We start from the raw sequence: 24,538 nt of genomic DNA on the forward strand, positions 1-24,538 counted from the left end.
TAAGCAATGGCATATACTTCTGAAAAATAAATTAATAAATAAAATAAAGGTATGTATGTTATTATTATTCTGGAGCAAAGTTCAACCAACTAGAGGTCACTACAGAAAAAGGAATATTCATGAAGGATGAATATTTAGATTAAAGTTGACTCTAATCTAATCTAATCTATTTCCCTCAGCTGTAGAAGGAATCAACAAAGGAGAGCATTAATGTAGTGCAGTACAGGAAAGTTAATATCATAAATAATATTACTAGGGACAAACTATCAGAAGCCTGCACAGTCCCACTGGTAGCTGGCACATTGCTGTGTGACTTCCAACTTGTAATATATCGCAAAAAGAAAGATGCTTAATTATTTTTTGGGTATTTCTGATTAATTTATTAAATAAAATTTTTGTAAGCATTACAATATAACACTAGCTACATATAATACATATTATTACTACCAGGGATGTGCACTATGAATTGACAATGATACTGATTGAATCAGTACTGACACTGATTCAACAAAATGACATGACTTTTTCAAAAAGTCTTATTTTTATAATTAAGACAAAAATTTCGCCCGCATTCAGCACAGATAAAAGTGCCCATACACAGGACATATTCACTCTATCAGCACGCACACAATACACAAAACATTCACTATAGAAAGAGTGCAAAAAATGGAGTGCAAATAAATGCAACAAACTGCTCCATCTAAAGATTGGCTCTTTAAAATTAATTATTCAAAATACAAGGTGAATTTAAAAAAAAAAGGCTACTCTTGAGTACTGAACTCCCGTCAAGTCAGTTGCAACAAAAAATAGGGTGCACGCTTATTATGATTATTACGGTAGTCTGACTACCCCAATAATATGGCCTTAGTTGATCAGCAGGTCTTCGGCAAGAGCTGGACAAGAATATTTTAGTGATCTACGGATGCCCTGCACCAACTGATTATAAAGGCATAAACTAAATAATTTTCTCACATTTTTAAAAAGCAAAAGAAAATTAGGTGTCCTTTTATTATTGCTTGGACAAAATGCTGCACATTTCTTTGTGAAACAGAAATTAGGGATGCACCGAAATGAAAATTCTTGGCCGAAGCCGAACAAAATGAAACACTGGGCTGAAGGCCGAATACCGAACACGTTTTTTTGCATTTTTTCCCCCATTTTGCCAATTTTTTTCTCCATTGTGTAAATGAAATTGATTGAATGAAATTGCAACAGATTCACTCTCTGACAGCAGGTGGCGCTTATGGAACAGCAGCGATACAGCGTTTCCTTGGTTACCACTGTAAACAAAGCAGAATATATAATTGTATAAATAATATATAATTATAATATGAATTATACAGAGACTAGATGAAAAGAAAATACCATCTAAACTTTTCTGAAGTCCCCTCAGAGATACATTCATATAAACCCCCACCCCCAAATGTATCGCGATTCATTTAACAAATCAACCAATTTGAATCGTCACATATTTGTATCGATGTTCAACCGCCTCGCGGTACATCGTTACATCCCTAATCAGATACCACTCTAACTGGCTGAGCTACTGTTTCTATGCTTCTAAAATAGAGACATTTTACATCAAGAAAACACTGGTCCATATGAACAATTTATTTTATGTACGTGTAGAAATGTTTGATCCCTTTGTCTAGTATACACACGGGTCAGGTGGCGATAGTGAGTCTGGGAGCGTTGGGCATGAGAGGGCTTTCCAGGTGAGTGTATTCTTCAATTAGAGCTGAGATAGATGACAGTGCCTCATTGAATTCAGCCAACTCCATGCCGTCAACTGCTAGATAGTGATGCAAGTGAGCCTGTGAGGAACACGACAAAAACCATTAACATACAATGCCCACAAATATCCATACTGCCATGTCTATACAGCTACAATCCATCTAGCTTTTATTTTAAATGAAACATTTCAAAAGTTTGTGCATATATATATATATATATATATATATATATGTGCCTATACTAGTAAAATCTCTGTCACTGTTGAGAGAACCAGTGCATGTCTGTGCATTAAAAATGATCAAAATATAATGTAATTTGCTAATGATATGCTATGCTGTGGTGCTTAGAGACGCACCTTCCTACGGTAGAGCTTCACAAAACGCTCCCTTAGTTCAAAGAAGGTGGATTTCACACAAGTGTTGTTGGCTAAGGCCAACAGAGAATGAGTGTGACACACAGGAGGGACAGAACACAGGCTAGTCTTCCATCCTTCCTGATTCCATGGGACAAACGGAAGGGTGGGCCTCAGCCTAGATAAAATATAAAAAAAAACAGATTATTCTAAACTTGAAAATGGAGAGAGACTCAAGTACATGATCTTGGATTATATACAGATCATATATTTCTATTAGCATACAGAGCTTACCAAAATAGGAGTGCTTCTAATACAAAGCCAGCTTCAAAGAGTAGACTTTCATGCATAAAATGGTACAAAAAAAGTATAAAAATTGGCAGTGCAAGAGTTATCTATATAGTTTTAATAATGACTATTTCACCCAGATTTGTGCCTATAAGGAGTACTGTGATTAAGAGTACTCTTATGACCTTGTTTACACCTGGTATTAAGTCCTCAGTGATCCGATCACAAGTGGTCAGTCGAAACACATTATCATTTCCACCTGGCATTAAAAGGGATAGTTCACCAAAAAACTTTCTGACATTTCTGTCATCAGATACTTACCCTCATCATTTACTCACACTCATTCGAACTCATAAGACCTATTGAATAGACTTTCAATAGATGGACAGAAATCTTTCAGGTTTCATAAAAAATATATTCATTTGTTTGGAAAATGAAAAAGGTCTTATGGGTTTGCAATAACTTGAGGGTAACTGATAACAGAATTTTATTTTTGGGTGAACTCACCCTTTAAAATGCACTCCAAATGCATCTCCTGTGTTTGGATTTTGTCAAGACACTCCCTTCTTATTTGGTCTCACTTTCAGGGATTAAAGCAAAAAAATACTGACAGAAAAGTCATAATCGTATTTGAAGTGTTAACTTGATCCAAGATGGCGGCGCGTTCACACGCTGCGGCTTCTCTCTCTCCCGACAGAAAGGTGTTTTCGTGTTTTTTGTCCCTTGAGTCGCAGTGTTTTTGTACGCATTCGTCGCGTCTATTTGTTTCCAAGCGCGCATATTACCCAAATACACACACACACACTGTCCCTTTAATCAGTCTGAAATAAGCTCTTTTGCACTACAAATCATTTTTTTGCACTACATCACTATATCTGCACTGTTGTTTACTTTACTGGTTTGCACTCTATCCTCCATATGCCTTGTGCTTTATATATATATTTTTACATTTTACCTTATTTGTATAGTTGTATTTTGTATAGTTGTATTTTGTATTTAATCTGTATTTATGTTATCTGTATGCACCCAAGGGTCTGAGAGTAACGCAATTTCAATTCTCTGTGTGTATGTGCTGTACATGTGGAAGAATTGACAATAAAGCAGACTTGACTTGACTTGAACTATTGGAAAAAGTATCAGTTTTATTTCAAAGCTATCAGTCTCTGAAATAAAACTGATATTTTTTCCAATAGTTAACACTATATTAGTCATTCACTCAATCAAACAATCATACGTTTTTTATTTACCTTGTAACACCAAACAATGTTTTAAGCTAAACAAACAAAACGTGTTTTTACACATTACAAGATAAAACCAATACTTAATATTGGTTATCTTAGTAGCATAAAAAACTAAACGGATATTGAAACTGGAAATATACAGAAAGCCAGCATTCCCCATCCCTTAAGTGGCCAATGTCCAGTGATTTCTGTTCGGCACGAGATCTGCACACTCACAAAAAAAAAAAACTCCCTTTATAATCAAAGAAGCTGTCTGCATTGCAAAATCTGTATCTGCAATTTGTTATTCATGATGAGAATTCATTTAGTGAGCATGCACTCTCTGGTGTTTTTTAGGGGATTTCTACTTCTAAATGCCACTGATTGGTCAGTACATTCATGTGCTCAACATATACAGTGGGTAATTGGTTGCAATGCTCAATTCTGCAAAAAACAATGCATAAAAAATATTTGATGCAATGTGAGCAGCTCTGAATATACACTTAGCTTGACACCTTTTATTCATTTTCACATTTCACTTTATTAGTGACAATCAAAACTGATCTACTTTAGTTGTGCTGGGCTTTTCTTTTTCCCATATCTTGAATTTGCCTCAAGCCCCCTTTAATGATCTGACACATAGCCCCTATGCCATGCATCCAGTTGATGTTAATCCATTGTCCCAACTAAGAACTTTAATCCCTGCACTATACATCACTTTCATGAGATCACAGAGTGCATGAATAGAAACCAGCTGCATGTAGATTGTTTACAGTGAGGCAGCTTACTAGGGTTTGGACAGAGTCACAGAGTGAGAAAATTTTATATTATAAGAGTAGAGAGAAAAATAGACAAAAGAAGAGTGAATTAAAATAATTGAGAGACAAACCGCTCAATATTCCGGCGCAGATCTGACAACTGAACGTTTCCACGCAGCATAAGAGCACAGGCCAGATACAGGTTGTGCTTGGGGTCGGCTCTGATTAGCTGATGCTCCTTACTAAATGCATCTGAGAACATCTGATCCAGCCTACAGAACACAGCACAGCATTCATTTTGTGATGACAAAACACACTATAAGAGATTTTTCCATTGAAAATCTCTCCCTTCCATGCAGGGCTGTTGGCATGAGGACGCCTGGGAATATTTTCCAAGGACCTGTAACAAGCAGGCACCCTCTAAGGTTATCTGTGGCAGAGCTATTTAACTTCAGTCCTGGAAGGTCACTGTCCTGCAGAGTTCAGCTCTAAAGGGAAGCTCACACTAGTGACAAAATAATGGACTGATTTTTGACTTACTGCTTGTTGGCACGCACACTTCATGTACTGATTATGCTGCTTTGATGTGTAGGTGACGATTCTCGCTCGCGACTGGTCGCAAGCACATACACATCGACATGATAACGATACAACTGTTGCATGCTTCTGTTTTGCACACTGTAATTTAGTTTTTATCTGTTATATGGCACACCATGTTAAATTTTGAGTATGATTTGTAGTTTGTGTTTTGGAAAATTCACAACCCCGAGAGCACATAAACTGAATACATCACATACTGTATATTTAATGTCTGCATTTACATCTGCAAGATGTATTTTTTAGATTGTTCATCTGCAATATGTCTCCAAGACGTTTCTTATCAGATGTTAAAGGGGTCATTTGATGTTGCTAAAAAGAACATTATTTTGTGTATTTGGTGTAATGAAATGTGTTTATGCGGTTTAAGGTTAAAAACACTTATTTTCCACATACTGTACATTATTGTTTCTCCTCTATGCCCCGCCTTTCTGAAACACGTAGATTTGTACAAAACTCATCGGTCTGAAACGCGAGGTGTGCTCTGATTGGCCAGCTATCCAGTGCGTTGTGATTGGCCGAATACCTCAAGCGTGTGACGGAAATGTCACGCCCCTCACCATTCTGATGATGCCCTGTCCGGCCAGAGCGACGAGAGAAAAAAAACATTAAAACTCATTATAAACGAGGTATTTGTTGCATCCAGTAGGGACATAATTACGGATTATAATGACTTATACTGTCTTTTTACGCGCTGCGTTGCATCGCGCCGCGTAAACATAAAACCATGTCTGCATTTGTGATCGGAAAATTGACAAACAACAAGCGCTACTCTACACTGCCCAAAAAAAAATCGCGTTTGAATCAGTGGCAAATTCTTTAAATATAAAAAACGTACTTGCAGTCTGTGAGTCAGAACAGCCGGCATTGTAGTCTACTCTACCAGGATCAGGAAACAGTGATGTTTAGAAAATGTCTTGAAGATGTTTATGATTTAAAATGTATGTAAATCTGCTTTTTCTAAGACATGTATCAGATGTTTCCCAGATCAATCGCTCTGTTTTAAGTTCTTACATAAATTTGATTTTTGGTTTTTATGCCAAAAAATTATGGTATTTTGGAAAGGTTTATGGAGCCAGAAATATGACAAAACTATTTGAATTTGAATTGTGAAAATCTAAATTATAGTGTGAATTAACAAAACTGAATATTATGTGTCATTTTATAGTTTGAATTTTTTTTTTTTTATAGTTTAGTTTAATTAAGTTGAATAATTTAGATATATTTGTGCACACATACCAGACATAGGTCAAAACATTGACAAATTTTACTGAATTAAAAAAGCCAGAGGGGGTACTAAATAAATAGCCATTTGGGAGCCGAAAGAGCTGGTTCTTTTTGCTGAGCTGAGCCAAATGATCCAGATCCCTAAAAAGAGCCGGAATTCCCATCACTAGCTCACACGACACTTTTCATTTCATTCACTTACATGCAAATGTGGAAGACCAGAAACGTGTTGCATGTAGTAGCATATTTTGTATATTTTTACATTTTGTACAATCTACACTCTAAAAAAATGCTGGGTCAAAACAACCCAATTGCTGTGTTTGTCCCCATTTTACCCAGCACTGGGTTGTATTTAACCCAGCATTTTGTAGAGTGTATGCTTTTAAAAAAGATGCTGCAGAGCTGGATAGTCCCCACATAGTGCAAACCCCCAAACCAGGGGTTTTCAAACCTGCTCCTGGAGCATCACCAACAGTGCACATTTTGCATGTCGCCTAAATCAAACACACCTGATTCAGGTCAAATCAAGTCACATTTATATCTATAGCATTTTATATAACACAGCAGGTAGGAAAAAACATGAATGTAGTCATCGCTCTGCTGCAGAATTTCAACATCATCAACATGAATCCATGTGAAAATATTAAATCTAAAGTATGATTGCGACAATGAGTGGGTCCTGACGCATGTTGTCTAATTCCAATAGTTTAGGATGTCTAAAAAACCTGGTCCTAATGCATATTTTTCATTATCTACGTGGATGTAAAAATGACCGACAATTAAGACTTCTCTGTAGACAGTACTAATTCAGATGGAAAATCAGAAAATTATTTCGTATACCAATTAACATTATATTAAGCACCATCACTTCAGAGGAACTGAAACCAGACTTCTGAGTAATACTAAAAATATTACTATAAATTGTAGCATTGCAACTACCCACCCACTGCAAAAACTCCCGTCTTCTCCTTCTGTCCCCTCACTGAGACAGAAGTATCAAATCTTCTGCTCTCCAGCCATCCTACAACATGCCCTCTAGACCCAATCCCCTCACACCTCCTCCAAGCAATCTCTCCTACACTTTTACCAGCACTCACACACATCATCAATACATCTCTCCTCACAGGCACCTTCCCCACTGCATTCAAGCAGGCTTGGATAACCCCACTGCTCAAAAAACCTACATTAAACACTTCACTTACAGATAGCTACAGACCTGTCTCTCTCCTTCCATTCATAGCAAAAACCCTCGAAAGAGTTGTTTTCAACCAGATATCATTGTTTCTTTCACAGAACACCTTTGTCTTTCAGACGAGGCTCATGTTAATAACAATAACCTTTTAAAATACTCATTTAGAGTAATGCAATTAGGGCTGGGCGATATAGCAAAAAAAATTATCAACGATATAATGTTTCATATCGTTCTGTATCGATAATTATTGAAATTTTTTATAACCTTTTTTAAAACAAAAAGCAATAGAATTTTTTTTTAATTGAACCACTGTATTTATAATTAACACAATTTATTAAAACAAGCAACAGATATTTTTTTTGTTTTAACAATCAAACACAATAAAAATTAAACAAATATCTGTTGCTTGTTTTAATGTTTTATATGCAGATTAAAGAGGTCTTTATCAAATAGGTCTAAATGTCTCCCGAGGTCACAGGAGGGCGCAATGAGCAAAATAATGCAGCGCATTATATAATTATATATACAAAATTATATTACTATATAATATAATTAATACAAAGAGCCGAATCGCCCATAACGCAGATTGCCTTTAAAAACATGAGACGCAGTGAACAGGAATAAACCTCCACAAATTTGTGACGTGTTTTCTAAAAGTTTTAACTGTTTTAACTTTGCATGGCTTTCTATACAGCTCTTCTGTGAGACACGAGTGCAGCAGTCATATTTGTCCGTCTAAAATATGTGCTGAATATGCGTTCTGTGTGAATGGCTTGGTTTCGGTTTTAACCCATTCAAGATCTTTTCCACATTGAGCTTCTATATTTCTCTAATATTTTGAATGAATAACACAGCAGCGGCGCATCTCGTGGGCTAGACTAACAAAACATTAAAATGCAACAACGTCACTTACATCATCACTGATGACGCTCCCTGATGCACACTTAATATTCAAATGCAAATGTTTATTTTAAATTCGACTAATATTCATTCTTTATTCACAATCTCCTCATCACAGGCATGGCACAGCACTCATTTCAGCATGTGTACCGTCGATAAATATCGATACCGTTTTATCGCCCAGGCCTAAATGCAATTGTCTGATTTTTGCCAGGTTTCTGTTAAACAAAGCACATCTAATTTGGGATCTGTGATCATATCGTTTACAAAAAGTGCTTTTGTAGAAAGTGATCTAATGTTCAGCAAGTCAAGCTTTATCATTTGTTTGTCTTTATTATATCTGTTTTTTTATTTGTTGAACATCAATTAAATTATTACCCTTCTTTGTATTTACTAGTTCGAGGAACCGACAGTCTCTATATTTTCACCAGCTCATTAGAAGAAACTCCCAAGACCTGAAGTGGGTGTGTCAGAAAAAGGAGACATTCAAAATGTGTAGCATTGAGGAGCTCTAGGAACAGGGTTGAAAACTGCTATCCCCTAAACAGACTATGGACATTTTGTGCACTATATTAGCAAGGAGTTAAAGAAATTAAGTTAGCAAATTTGGTCGCTGACATATATTCTATGCATCAGAGAGCAGCAGCTGTCACAGAAAGCTGTCACTGTATATCACGGTAATTATTCACATTTCTGTGCCACTTTGCCAATAATTCAATAGTATATTAATATAATAAACAATAAATCATACAATCAGAATAAATACAATCAACCATTCCTTAATAAATAATCTCCCTAACTAATGGTTTAATAATTTGGTTGTCCTTCCTTGCACCACTTTTGGTATAAGAGCAGACAATGAGAAAGTGGGTAAAAATTATGACAAATATATAATGACAAACCTGCGTGGTGGTATGTTGACATCGGCAAGTGTGTATAGAGGAGTTAGACTGGACACAAGGTAGTGTAACCGCGGAAACGGAACCAGGTTCATGGCTATCTCATTCAGATCCATGTTGAGAGAACCCTCAAACCGTGCTGAACTGAAAGAGGAGAAATTAATTAAATCTAATTAAAATAGTGAGAAAATGTAATAAAATTAGTGATCAAATGTCTTACTTAAAAAAAAAACAGAGTTAAAGACAACAGATGGCCAGTAACATTGTTTTCTATAAGCTTTTTATTTTTAGAACTTCCACATTTTCCAGTTAATTAAAAAAAAAAATTATATTTTTTTATATATATATATATATATATATATATACACACACATACACAGTGCCTTGCGAAAATATTGCCCTTCATTTTTTTTTTCTTCACATTTTGTTATGTTGCTGCCTTATGCTAAAATGCTTTAAATCACTTTTTTTCCCATATCAATCTACACTCCATACACCATAATGGCAAAAGCAAAAAACAGGGTTTTAACACCTTTGCAAATTTGTGACAAATAAAAAGACTTAAAAATTATTTCATTGCATAAGTATTCACACCCTTATCTGGGACAGTTGAAATTTAGCTCAGGAGCATTCATATTGCTTGTAGATGTTACTACACTTTGAGTAAAGTTAACCTGTTGCAAATTCTATTGAATGTATATGATTTGGAAAGGCGCACACCTCTCAATAAAAGGTATAACAGCTGAAAATGTGAATCAAGCCCTGAGTTCAAAAGAACTGCCTGTAGATCTCAAAAACAGGATTGCATCAAGCTACACATCTGGGGAAGAGTTCAGAAAAACTTCTGCTGCATTGAAGGTTCGCAGAAAGATGTAGTCTCCATGGACCTTTTTCACATTTCCGGGTTTCTCAGCAGCGGAAGTCGTCATAGTTGGGTAAACTTGAAGAGCAGTGAATGGGAGAGCACCACAAATATATTTTTTGCATTCCCAGTTGCTCAAATAATGGCTGTCAAAAGAGAGAACAATGTCAAATTTACCATCCCTCCCATAGATGCTGCATTAGAAACACCCTCGCATTAGCGTTAACTGTTTTTTTGTAATTTGATGCAAAGGTGATATAATACAAAGAATAGTGTTATAAATGTAGATACATTTAAAGAAAAATACAAATATGAAAAACTTTCAAGGATTTACGATGCTGATGACCATTAAACGCGTCATCACAGTCTTGTGAAAAGGGTCCATTACTCTTAGTTTGAAACAACCAGGACTTTTCCTAGAACTGGCCTCCTGGCCAAACTGAGCAATCAATGGAGAAGGGCTTTGGTTAGACTGGTGACCAAGAATCTGATGGCCACTCTAGTTGAGCTCTATGATCATATATGGAGAAACCTACAGAAGGACAAACATCACTGCAACACTCCACCGATCTGGTCTTTATGGCGGTGTGGCCAAACTCAATCCTCTCCTCAGTGAAGACACATGAAAACACACTTGGAATTTTCAAAAAAGCACCTAAAGAACTCTCAGATTGTGAGAAACAAGATTCTCTGGTCTGATGAACCGCAATTCCAAGCATCATGTTTGAAGGAAACCAGGCACTGCTCATCACCTGCAGAGTAGCATCCCAAAAGTAAAGTGTACTGCTAGCAGCCTCATACTGAGGGGCTGTTTTTCAGTGGCAGGGACTGAGGGACTCGTCAGAGTAAAAGAAAAGCTCAATGCACCAAAATATTGAGATAGCCTTAATGTAAACCCAGTCCAGAGCATTCAGAACCTCAGACTGGCAGAAGGTTCACAGGACAATGATCCTAAGCACACAGCAAGAGTGGCTTATAGACAACTCTGTGAATGACCTTGAGTTGCCCAGCCTGAGCCTGGGCTTGAACCCAATCAAACATTTCTGGAGAAACCTGAAAATGTGCATCTGCCCCCATCCAACCTGACGAGCTTGAGAGGTGAAGAGGTGAGGACAAGAATGGCAGATAATTGCCAAATGCTGATGTGCAAAGCTTGACTCATCATACCAAAAAGACTTGATGCTGTAAAGGTGCTTCAACTAAGTACTATATTATGAATACCTATGCAATGTACTATTTCATTTTTTTTTATTTTTAATACATTTATGAAGTTTTGACAATTGTGTTTTTGCTTTGTCATTATAGAGAGTGGACTGTAGATTGATGTGGGAAAAATAAATTTAAAGCAACATAAGGCAGCAACATAACAAAACATGAAAAAAATGAAGGGGTATGAATACTTTCTCAAGGCACTGTATATATTAGGGCTGTGCGATATTGAAGAAAAATGCGACATGCGATAACTCATTAAATAATGCGATATTCGATATGCGATACGATAATGCGTAAATTGCCACATGCTCAGATGAAACAGTTTTCCTCAGCTGTTGCTGAGTCAGTTCTGTGAACTTCTATAACTATCTTGTGTCATATATACCATAACACAAATAGAATTGTCCACCAATCGGAGACTATAAACCAGAACAAAATAGCTCGGTAGATAATGTCCATTCTCACAAAGCATTTAGTACCTGGTAATATTAAGAAGTAGATTGGCCACAATGTTGTTCATGGCATCAAAAGGTTTCTCGACCTTCACCACCCCTCCTTGTCCCGAGATGATGGTACAGTTCTTCTTGATGGCACAGCCCAGTTTGCCAGTGTTAGACATATGCTGTATCTTACCAACAATATCCACCAGAGACTAGAATAATGGTAGAGAAAAATAATTGAAATTGTCATGATATATTGACCCTGACATCATTCCAAAACTGTATGATGTCCCTTCTTTTGTGTAACAAAAAATGAAAATTTTTGAAGAATGTTGATACAAACCTTTTCCTCAAGGCAAAAACAGCAGTGACAAGGTCTGTCAAGTTTTAAACAACTCAAAAAAAGCATGTGACATTATTCAAATATTTCAAAGCAGTCCATCTAATTTGGTAATAAACAGACATGTGAAGAATGTTGTTTAGCATAACTGATGTCAAATCTGGTGCAACGTGTCTTCACATGCTTTGTCAGAATATACATGACCGCAAATAGGATTTGAGAGCTATGATGCCAGGAGAGGGATACCTGGTTATCGACCGGCAAGACACAGTCTGCGTGTTCTGTGAGTTCTTTCATGGCTAGGACGCTGTTGTAAGGTGAGGTGATGACATCATCTTCTGCCGTCGGGTAAACAGAGGTCACTATCCGACATACTTCTGGGAACTCATCTTCAAGAAGCTTCAACACAAACGTGCCTAACCCCGAACCAGTACCTAAACACACAAATGTACGCTTAGGTCAGCCCATATTTTTCAACCACCAACACAGGTAACATGACAGACATCAGAAGCTTACCTCCTCCCATAGAGTGAATGAGGAAGAAGCACTGAAGGCAATCACAGTGTTCTGCAGCCTTGCGGACCTGATCCACAATCTGCTCTCTGTAGACCAAGCCATATGTATGATGCCCGACTGCCCTGAGAGTCATAGACCAATCACATTATCCATCACTGATGAACAGTCAAAAAAAAAAACATAGTACATAACTAAAAAAAAAATGTTCATTGAAGAATAGGATACATATAAAAAAATTGGAAATCTTGGAATTCTGCTTGTCCAACCTGGAACTAATCTTATGGAATTACATTTATGTCAAGAAAAATGAACGTAACTTTATAAAACTGAACGTAACTTTTCCATAAACTATCAAAAATATGCCATTACGAAAGAAGAAAAATACTATGAAAATGAAAAAAAGAACTCAGTCGCAAAAATGTAACATGCTCTTCAAATATACTTAGTTCTTTGTTAACAATTTTCAAAGTTTCGTTTTCACAAATCATGGATTTTGAATGTGTTGTCACAGATTTCGCTTACGCGTCGCAAATTTTCGTTCACGGTTTTGGCACCAACCTCTCGTGAGCGCGTGTAAACTACGTTACAGCGTAAATCTACAATCAGGTAGGCAAAATTATTTCTCACGTAACAAGAAATCAAACCAACATTAGGCATTCTAAGTCGGTGCTTTGAAGAAAAATAGACAAGCAGCGCAACATAATTAACAGAAAAACGATTAGAACGCGCATCCTTTCTGTAAACAATACAAAACTTTTGCCTACATCTTGTGAACAATCTGCCAGGCTATTTTGAACAAAAGTGCATAAACCGCACACTTCTAATTCTTCACAAATGAAAAGAACATATTTAAATATGCCTTTACTGTTAAATGCGATTGTCTCTCCTTAAACTCTGCAGTTGGCCTATACGTGACCGTTGGTCCTTTATAGAAGCATTAAAAATAAAACTTATAAAATAAAATTGTATAGGCTACAGAAAGCGAGCAAAGAGCACTCCCTAAGCTGTCATTCACTTCAGCTGCTGCACAAATGGCTATAATGCGCAACGCTGCAAATCAAATTGTAAATAGAAATCTTTGACGGTCTTCAGACTGCAGAGCGTGCACACGAATAAGCTAGCCAGGGGTGCCCAAACTCTGTCCTGGAGGGCCGGTGTCCTGCAGAGTTTAGCTCCAACCCCAATTAGACACACCTGAACCAGCTAATCAAGCTCTTACTAGGCATACTAGAAACTTCCCAGCAGGTGTGTTAAGGCAAGTTGGAGCTAAACTCTGCAGGACACCGGCCCTCCAGGACTGAGTTTGGGCAACTCTGAGCGAGACGTTTGTGTCAATAAGGTTAAAGTCTTTCTTTGGTCTGCTCACTGGAAGTGATCTGTTAAAAACTAAAATAATAACTAAACTAAAACTAAAAAAATGATTACTGAAACTAATAAAAGCGAAACTAAATTTTATTGCAAATTTGAAAATGATATTAAAATAAAACAAATTTAAAAATGCAAAACTATAATAACCTTGGTGTCTACATTAACATACATTTGCATAGATGGGTGAACACAATCACCTGATTTTGTAAATGTGACATTTTTTTCTTTAAGCAACAAACTTGCACTTGCAAATGCTTAATTTAAAAGAAAACGTTTAATGAATAAAAAAAACATATAAGAGCGTATTGTTCAATTTAATGTTATGCATGTTACCATATTCATGTTTTGTTCTAAAGTCAATCTAGAGTTTACTGGGTTTTACACAATTCTTTTTTGTGTGGGTTTAAGAAGTGTACTCAAAAACATTTTCACGTGTCCTCCAAAATGACCCACAACCTAATCAGTTTATATGTGAAGCAAGGTTATTATAGTTTTGCATTTTTAAATTTGTTTTATTTTAATATCGTTTTCAAATTTGCAATAAAATGTAGTTTAGTTTTTTAAGATGTATATAGCATTATAAATAATATTTTCAAACATTAATTAAAAGTATTACAAAATTATTGCCATTGTTTGGGACGGAAAAAAATATAGGCGTGTTATTTTTTAAATGTGGTGCAGGTGTGTTAAATAATTGGATATAAATGTAAGACAAGAGATATTTATTGGTTAAAACACTTGATCACGCAAAAAATATTTCATATGAATCAGACTTACTAGTTTTGTTTGTAAAAGTTGCTTAACACGGCGTGACAGCTTTCCAGTATTCTCGCTACTGACGTCTGTGCTTCCATGTCAGAAAGCAGCTGTCCATCAAAAATCTCACTAGCCAATGAGAGTAGACCGTTGTTAAGCCCGCCCTCATGAGAGGTTGGTGCCAAAATAGTGAACAAAAATTTGAGAAGCGTAAGCTAAATCTGTGGCAACACATTCAAAATCCACGATTTGCGAAAACGAATCTTTGAAAATTGTTAACAAAGAATTAAGTATATTTGAAGAACATTTTTGCGACCGAGTTCTTTTTTTTTCCCAGTGTTTTTCTTCTTTTGTAATGGTATATTTTTGATCGTTTCTGGAAAAGTTACATTTAGTTTTATAAAGTTACGTTCATTTTTATTGACACAAATGTAATTCCATATAATCTTTGTATGCATTTGTTATGTTTGTAGCCTTATGATAAAATTTGACATCAATCTTTATTCCTTCAAATGCTGCCTCAGTACACAGGCTATAAAAACCATATTATGAAGGACTACAAATGCTTTTAAGTATAAACAATTTATGCATAGAAAGGCTGTGGTTTAATAACTAGGTTTAGCATGTATTTGTTTTAAAGGTCCCATATTGTACACCTTTCTGGAGTTTTATTTTAGGTTTTGATGTCCTTAAGAATATATATTTGCGGTATAAGTACCAAAAACCATCTCAATATATTTTTTACAGCTCCTTCTTCAAGAGCTCTTCTAAGAACAGGTCGATTTTGGCCTGTTTAATTAATATTCATGAGCCTCTCTTCTGATTGGCCTGTTGTTTTCTGAGTGACGCACGGCCAGGCCAACCACAGGTAACTAGGGTCAGCCGACATCACAGCGCTAGCTGGAGGCAGCAAAACAAACGGGAAACTGGAGGTGGCCCATTGGACTGACTGTTTTGACACTTATATGGTAGTTAAATAGCACCTAAACCTCGGTTATCATGAAAAAAGCCAGGAAATTTCAGTTTTGACAATATGGGACCTCTAAAAGTTAACCAATTTTAGCTTTTAAACCAAATGATTTTTGGTTAACTGAAGTCAACGTGACAATGTCTGACTCTGTTTGACTCATCTTTGGCCTTAGGTTATGATTAGCTGGTGTCATTTCAATCAAAATCAAAGTTTATGAATATCTGTCTAAAATGACAAGCAATTGACCTTGAAGAACCACTTAAACAGTCAAGAACCATGAAGTGTGACTGTTCAGTAACATGCCTGGAGGCTGTCAGGAGCTTTTGAAGTCTAAAAACGCATATGGGTGTGTCAATCACATGAGGAACTGTAAAATAGGCCCAGTTTACATCTGGTATTAAGATCCATCTCAGGTGATCTGTGACATGTTGTTGACGAGCAGAATTTACATACGCGTGATTGGATTTCGAGGTGAGGGTGACAATGTATATGCAGTCATGAGGATTTCATGACTGCATACTTCGTCAAAACACAAGCAACAAAATAAATTGAGGGGGAAAAAAATTAAACCCTTAAACTTGAGTAGCCCCATTGACTACTTAAGCTTTTAAGCTACAAATGCAATGTGACCATGTTTTGACCCAATGTGGTTGAAAGTGAACAAGCTCAAAACATTTCGGACCTTTGGTCTTTAGCATTGTCCACTGTGACTGGATCAACTAAAACACATATTACAAGGTGTAAACGGGGCCATATTGTCATATCTCATAGAAGAGGGAATGAGGATTTTTCTTGACAAGGTATTCTTGTGTTCTTGACAAATGATTTTCATTTAGCTCAAGCATAAACATCTGTCAAAAACCTGCCAGCGTGTCTCATGAACTTACAGGTTTGGCTTTATTTGTGTCCTGAATATATCAATGCATGTTACAGGTTGGGTTATGAGATTGTGTCATAATGATTAAGCCATAATAATGTTATTTCTGGTATGCATTCAATCACTTTGATTATTAGGAGCAAAGAGCAACTCAAAGACATGCTCAAGTATTGTGAGATTTAAGAGCAAAAACTACATCAGGGCAAATTAAACTAATGATTTACTCCTCAAATAAGGCTGGGTGCTATATAAGGGATAATGATGAGGATATTAATATGACCAACACTGTGCCAATAACCAACGCAAATCAGTTTATTATACAAATCCATTTGAATTAATTGCATTGTATTTTTTTCCCCCAAACTATCAAATTTTTTTCAAACCAATGCATGCAAAATCCTAAATGTTGGCTTGAAACATGTAGAGTGTTTCCTTCTCTCATGTCTGCAATAAATGCAGATACTAGGGGTGTAACGGTACATGTATGCATACCGAAAATTGTCGATACAGTTCTTTCGGTTCAGTATGCACGTGTACTGAACAAATATAGCATTTTTTTTTCCTCCAAGAAATTCAAAAAATAAATGGCGTTTTGACAGTCTTTGATGTGGCATGACAGATCGCTGTATAAACGCCCCGGAGAGCCGCTTCTGGGATAGTTCAGAAACGTTCTGGTATAAACACAAGCATTGACTTGAGTGGCGCAATCAGTTCCGGTTCTCGTGTGTGAGCCGTAACGCGCCGCAAACTTATGCAGTGTAAATGGGGTCCTTTTAAATGGCAGAGCAGAGCACGAGTGAACGCAATCATTCCTTCCTCTGTACTACTAGTTTTAACGCGAATAAACATGAATTAACATCTCATGCCTCATGTAATCGCTCAATCAGTGTTTCAACCATGGAAACACGTCAACAAAACAGCTTGTAAACAAAATGTCTCGTAGCATTTAATTTACCTCAGCAAGTCATCAGTGTCCACATCTCGTTAGTTCACCAGAGAAATTAAGTCTAGAGAAGAGCATTTCGCAAAATATTAAACTACATACTCATTATATTTTACTTTACCTGTTAGTCTTAATTATTTAATGTATGTTTAATTTAATCTGTTATGAAACATGTTATGACAGCCACTGTGCAATTGAATATATTTTAACTTAGTTAATTTAAAAAACGCATTATGCAATGTGAGTGATATTGTTGATGTGGGGGCCAAAAGAAAGTGCACTATCCATAATGACGTCCAGACTTTTGACTTGGGAGGAGGTAAAAATCGTAGAGCCATCAACTGATATGGTAAAGGGATGAGTTTTGGAGAGTGTAGCCTTTGAACCAATGAGGAGCACTTCACTTTTAGTTCCGTTGAGTTTGAGAAAGCTAATTGACATCCAGTTGCTGATTGCTTGTAAACAGGAAGTGAGGGCAGAGGGAGGAAGAGAAGTGTTTGGTTTTGTGTAGGGATGCATCGATACCACTTTTTCCAGTACTGGCCCGATACCGATACTTTTATTTTTGGTACTTGCCGATACAGAGTACCGATACCAATATTTTTATTGCATTTGTAAATTTTTACAATATTGGGTACAGAAACCAAAAGAGTATGTATAATGTTAGTTGGTTAACTTAATTTATTAAATAGATACAGTCAAACCAAAATTTATTCAGACACCTTCAACATTTCTCACATTATCACAGTTTATTCGCTATAGTTTAGAAAATGGTATTAAAATATAACAGTTAAACTGTGTCAGAACAAATACAGCTTGATAATGTTAGATAACTTTGATAGAAAGGTATGTAATGGATTACAATCAACCAAAAATTAGACAGCTGTTAGTATGACAGTATTTACACAACTTTCAATACTTAGTCGGGCAACCCTTAGCCTTAATGACAGTGTGCCTAAGGTTAAAAATAAATGATGTTTATAGTGAATGCCCCTATAAATGGTCTTATTTTTACGATTTAGTTTTAATCCAAATGATGCGTGTGCTAAGTGAGCGAACATCAAAGATCACACAACAGAATTGCGCGCGCTCTCGCTCGCTCTCCCTACCGTTAAGTAACTTGTGCATTGTTTTACTTGTTTTTGACGTACACGACCGAACTACAAACTTTCCAATGATGTCTGTAAGAAAGGTATATTCACTCGACAAGCTCGCGCATCTGCGCCGCCGCATGCTCAATCCACTCAGCGTGCTTTGCTTATCAGCTTGCGCACATCAGCTATACAGTCAATACTGAATGTTTAACATTATATTCATTGCATACATATACTTTGTAGACATCCTTAATCTCTAATAACTCCATTCTGCTGTCTGTTGTCGGAGTTTCATTGTCTGAATATGGCACTTAACACATACTGTGTGGTATCGGCGTTTGGTATTAGGGCATAACAAGTACGAGTACGAGTACAGGAGCTCAGTATCGGGCCGTGCATCCCTAGTTTTGTGGAAAGGTAGAGTTGTGTATCATCAGCGTAGCAGTGAAAATTGATCCCAAAATAACGGAGAATATTACCAAGAGGTAATATGTAGATGATAAAAAGCAATGGTCCCAGCACTGAACCTTGAGGAACACCATGATTGACTGTTGTAATTTTTGATGCAACCTTTTTTCCCTGAATGAAATATTTTATATTGTTTAGATACAACCTGAACCAGACTAAAGCGTTATTAGTGATCCCAATGGCTGCCAAACGTTCCAAAAGAATTGAATGGGAGATGGTGTCAAAGGCTGTGGTGAGGTCAAGAAGGATCAGGATGAATAGAAGGTTGTTGTAAGCTGCAAGTAAGAGATCGTTAGTGATTTTTACCAGGGCTGTTTCAATGCTATGGTTCTAGTGAAAACCAGACTGAAAAGGTTTGTAAAGGTTATTGTTATGAAGATGTGCCTGGAGTTGTGTTGCAATAGTCCGTTCTAATAGTTTTGTAATGAATGGGAGGTTGGATATGGGACGGTAATGATTTGGTTCATTAGGATCCAAACCAGGTTTCTTAAGAACCGGGATAACAGAAGCTGTTTTGAGAGATGTAGGGACAATGGCAGTAAGTATGGAGGAGTTAATTATGGACGTTATAATGGGTGCAATAGCAGGCAAACAGGTTTTAACCAGAACATTAGTGAGTGAGGTGAGTGAAGTGACATGTGGCCAAGTATGGCCATACTCGGAATTAGTGCTCTGCATTTACCCATCCAAAGTGCACACACACAGCAGTGAACACACACACACACACCGTGAACACACACCCGGAGCAGTGGGAAGCCATTTATGCTGCGGCGCCCGGGGAGCAGTTGGGGGTTCGGTGCCTTGCTCAAGGGCACCTCAGTCGTGGTATTGAAGGTGGAAGAAAGCACTGTACATTCACTCCCCCCACCTACAATCGCTGCCGGTATGAGACTCGAACCCACAGCCTTTGGGTTATGAGTCCGACTCTCTAACCATTAGGCCACGACTTCCTAGGGATGGGATCATCCATATAAGTGGGGTAGGGTAATGTCTATGGTAACAATTAAACCATAAAATGACTGACTGCATGATTTATAGTTCAGATACAGGTTTTCACAAAAACAAAGTTTTTTTTAAATGATAAACTTCACATTTCAGCCTTTAAACCATTTTTAAGAAAAGAGATGAGTCAAAAATTATTATATTAATTTAAAGGGTTAAAATTATGTCATTAATTACTCACCCTTGTGTTGTTCGAAACCCGTAAGACCTTCATTCATCTTCGAAACAAAATTTAAGATATTTTTGATGAAATATGAGGGCTCTCTGACCCTCCCATAGACAGCAAGGTAACTACCACGTTCAAGAAAAGTAAAAGATGATCGACAAAGTAGTAAATCATAGCTTTTTGGAGTTTAATCGTCACATTAAGCGATATCACAATTCTTGTCTTTCCGTCCCCACATTTAAAACCTCTTGAAATAATAAGACTTTCTTGTCCAATTTAAGACTTTTCATGACCTTAAATTTGATACAACTAAATTAAGTCTTTTTAAGACTTTTTAAGGACCCTCGGAAACCCTGGCATTAGGAAGTTTAATCTTTGTTAAGTTTGAGCACTGTTTCTCTCTAGTCTAGAAGTTATGACTGATAAAAATGTCTTTGTACTTTTTTAAACTGGAGATGCAGGTCTCATTTAGCCCCTTTAAACAAGCACTCATCAACATATGAGTGCATTGTTGTTTTGTTCTCATTCATAGGTTAATTCAACACTGTGTCAGAACCTGACTCTACAGGAACACCCTCCAGATATGACAAGGTGTGACCAATCCTGTCCTTATCTCCAGGAAAAGGATTGGCCTCCCTTGTTCATGCAAATTCACTGGTTGATGGTGCAAGAACTGCCCTGCGAGGCACCACGTCACCAGTGCCTCAAAAGGACACGCCTGTGAAATTATGAGCGAGGATGTGCACAGTAAGTGCATTTAGTGCTTGGGCATTTCACGGCTCTTTAAACTTCTCACACTGTAATAACTCTAAAATGGAAGCGTTTCTTTTGGGGCTCACAGAGGAAAATCAGATTTTGAGCTTGAGGCTGTGAGAGCGAGCAGTGACATTGCTACTTTCTATGGGCCCTCAGTATAGTGCATTTTATTGGGCCCCTCAGTCAAAATCATTGACCATCCTAAGGGGGAAAGTTGTGGGTCCCCCAATAGTTCTGGGCCCCCTGCACTCACTCGACCCTGCCTGTGTTTGTGACCAAGTCTTTTAATAAAAAGCTTGCATATGAATCTGCACGTCTCTCGTCTCGTCAGCTTCGTAACAGAATACTCTGCCACACAAGGATCCAGCAGCTTTCTACAGGACACTGGCCAAGTATGGACACAGCAAGACTGTTATTAGCTCTCGAGCAGGGCACATGATCGCTCGAGAGCTATATTCAAGAGTATTTAGAGGTCGCTAATTATTCTGATTTGCCTGACTGTGTGCTCATTTCTTTTGTGAGGGCATTAATCAGCCACTCAAATCACGTTTAATCCGTGAGGGTCCCCGCTCATCTCTCAGTCAGTTTATGGACTATGCTTTGTTGACTGTTGGTTCATCGTTCACTGTGGGTGTCGTGGAGGAATGCGACCCTGCACTCACTCGTGTAATGGCGGCCGCACTAGAGCACGCTCACAAAATGGCGGCAACAGCGGAGCCTGATCGCAAAATGGCGGACACAACAGCGCCCAGTTATGTCACAGCTGCCAATCCTGAATCAAGTCAAGTCAAAGCTGATCTTCCTGAGTCAAGTCTAGTCACAGCTGATCTTCATGAGGCAAGTCAAGTCACAGTTGATCTTCATGAGGCAAGTCAAGTCCCAGTTGATCTTCATGAGGCAAGTCAAGTCACAGCTGATCTTCATGAGTCAAGTCAAGTCACAGCTGATCTTCACGAGTCAAGTCAAGTCACAGCTTCTATTCCTGAGTCAAGTCAAGTCACAGCTGATCTTCATGAGTCAAGTCAAGTCACAGCTGATCTTCATGAGTCAAGTCAAGTCACAGCTTCCATTCCCGAGTCACGTCACGTCACAGCTGATCTTCCAGAGTCACATCATGTCTCAGCTGTTCGTCCAGAGTCACGTCACGTCTCAGCTATTCATCCAGAGTCATGTCACATCACAGCTGATCATCCAGAGTCACGACGCATTACAGCTGATCATCCAGAGTCACGACGCATCACAGCTGATCATCCAGAGTGATGTCACGTCCTGTCTGTTACACCCAGATTATCAAGGTCAGTCCTTCGGTATCCCAGTCTGGTATCCAGTGTGAGGGATGCACTGCTAGTGTCTGCACGCGCAGCTGGTATCCCCAAACCCATTCCCTCTAGCCCTCCTGTTCCTGAACTGATTCCCGTCTGAAGCGCTTCCCTTGATGGGGATCGCTTTATGGTGTGTTTGGGCTGCATACACCACCACAGAACCTCCTGAGGTGGAGGCGTTCGCTTCAGCTCCTTGCGTGGTGATGGCGCCCAGCAATGTACTCTCAGCCTGTCGTGTTGAGGTCGAAGAGACCGTTACTGACTCCTCCCTGTTTCCTGATGTTACTACTGTAGAACCTCCAGAGGTGGCGGCATCTGCTGCAGAACCTCCAGAGGTGTCAGTGGTATCCATCTATGAACTCTCTGCCTGTTCTTTTCCGGCCAAGGAGGCCGCCTATGAACTCTCTGCCTGTCCTGTTCCGGCCAAGGAGGCCGCCTATGAACTCTCTGCCTGTCCTGTCACGTCTCTGGAGGCCGTCTGTGAATTCTCGTCCTATCCTGTCATGGCTATGGAGGCCATCTATGAACTCTCTACCTGTCCTGTCATGGCTATGGAGGCCATCTATGAATCCTAGTCCTGTCCTGTCATGTCTATGGAGGCCATCTGTGAGCCCTCTGCCTGTCCTGTTACGGCTATGGAGGTCGTTTATGAACTCTTGTCTCGTGTTGAACCAGCCATGGAGGCTGATTGTGAACTGTCTGTCCGTCTAGTCACAACAAATGAACCTGTAATTTGCCCCAATAGTTCAGTTACGACCCCAGAAACTTTACCTGAGCTTCCTGTAGGCTCTAGTGGCCTTGTCACAGCCCAAAGATCCGCCTTTGAACTCTTAACCCTGCCTGTCATGAGCTCAGAAACTACAAGCCATGTCTGTCCCGTTACCCCTGTCAGTGCCAAAGAAACCGCTAATGAACTGTCAATCTATCCTGTCTCAGTCTATAAGTATAATTTTGAACCATATGGCTGTTCCATTTCAACCAAAGAGCCTAATTTAGAATTGTCTGCTTATTCAGTTGCAAACTATGAGCCCGTTTATGAACTGTCTGTCTGTCCAGTTTCAGTCAATGAGTAAAATTTTGAAGTGTCTGCCTGTCTAGTTTCGGTCAGTGAACTGGCTTATGAACTGTCTGCCCGCTCAGTTGTCACCAGGGAAAATATTGATGAACTTCTTGTGTTCCCTGCCTCGGTCCTTTAGACCATATATGCTCTCTCTGTTTCTTGTATCTCAGTTTTCCCTAGGTCCCAATCTCTACCAGGGGTCTCTGTTCCGTCTGCTCCGCCGTGGTGGTCTACTGTCTGGCTCGGGTGGTCTTCTGTTTCGCCGTGGTGGTCTGCTGTCTGGCTCTGGTGGTCTTCTGCTCTGCCTGCTCACCCGTGGTGGTCTGCTGTCTGGCTTTGGTGGTCTTCTGCTCCGCCATGGTGGTCTGCTGTCTGGCTCTGGTGGTCTTCTGCTCTGCCGTGGTGGTCTGCTGTCTGGCTCTGGTGGTCTGCTGTTCCGCCTGCTCTGTCGTGGTGGTCCTCACGTCCACCCATACTGCCGGATCTGTCCTGGTTTCCTGCTCTGCCGGCCTCAGATCCTGCTCAAGTCGCCGAGTATTGTTTAGTGTTTATCACGGTTTAATTGATAGCTACTTTACGGAGCCTGCTCTATCTTTCCCAGTTTATTCATAGTTTTGCCTTGCCTGTTTTTCCCGTGTTTTGATTCTCGCCTGTGTATTTCAGATTACCCCCTTCGTCTTGCCATTTGGACTCTGTTTGCCCCTGACTGGATTATTGCTGTGTACCTGGATTATCTCTCTTTGCCTTGCCCTGTTGGATATTGTTCACCGTCGATCGACCCACGCCCGTTTACTGGACTGCTCTTATGTTTTGTACGTACCATACCTGTTCGCTGGTGTTTCGACCCTGCCTGTGTTTGTGACCACGTCTTTTAATAAAAAGCTTGCATATGGATCTGCACATCTCTCGTCTCATCAGCTTCGTAACAGACACTATGGACACCGTGTCACTAGTTAAAATTGCTAATTTCAACATTTAAACATATGGAACTGTTCTAGTGGTTTTTGGATATTTTAATAAAAAAGTCTTACATATTGTGCCTTTAAGTAGTAAGCTTAGTAATTAGGACTGTATTAGCTTACATTTTATTTACCCATTACAATAGACCCTTTAACAGTTACTGCTATCATAAGAATACAACTATATGTAAGTTTAAAATTCTACAAAAGCCACATTTAATGTCCAACAACGAATATTTTAGCAAAATGCATATTTGACT

The 24,538-nt window shown here is 38.5% G+C and overlaps 1 protein-coding gene across 4 annotated transcripts in view; it reads right to left on the reverse strand.

Annotated features, from left to right (window-relative positions):
- LOC107548290 (tubulin epsilon chain) overlaps positions 1 to 24,538 on the reverse strand; it is a 41,334-nt gene continuing 16,796 nt past the window's right edge. For 2 of the 4 annotated variants that reach the window (XM_016228926.1, XM_016228922.1), the window contains exons 6-12: positions 12,538 to 12,659; positions 12,268 to 12,455; positions 11,721 to 11,893; positions 9,171 to 9,311; positions 4,484 to 4,624; positions 2,090 to 2,264; positions 1,375 to 1,814 (exon numbers count right to left, since the gene is read on the reverse strand). In XM_016228926.1, the coding sequence (XP_016084412.1) occupies positions 1,665 to 1,814; positions 2,090 to 2,264; positions 4,484 to 4,624; positions 9,171 to 9,311; positions 11,721 to 11,893; positions 12,268 to 12,455; positions 12,538 to 12,659 (1,090 nt within the window). In that variant the 3' untranslated portion in view covers positions 1,375 to 1,664. Of the gene's footprint in view, positions 20 to 1,123; positions 1,281 to 1,374; positions 1,815 to 2,089; positions 2,265 to 4,483; positions 4,625 to 9,170; positions 9,312 to 11,720; positions 11,894 to 12,267; positions 12,456 to 12,537; positions 12,660 to 24,538 lie in introns of those variants that run through there. The other 2 variants (XM_016228925.1, XM_016228923.1) reach the window with 2 other exon arrangements.

This window comes from Sinocyclocheilus grahami, unplaced genomic scaffold (genome assembly GCF_001515645.1).
Source record: "Sinocyclocheilus grahami isolate Dianchi unplaced genomic scaffold, SAMN03320097.WGS_v1.1 scaffold345.1, whole genome shotgun sequence".
Lineage (NCBI taxonomy): Eukaryota > Metazoa > Chordata > Actinopteri > Cypriniformes > Cyprinidae > Sinocyclocheilus > Sinocyclocheilus grahami.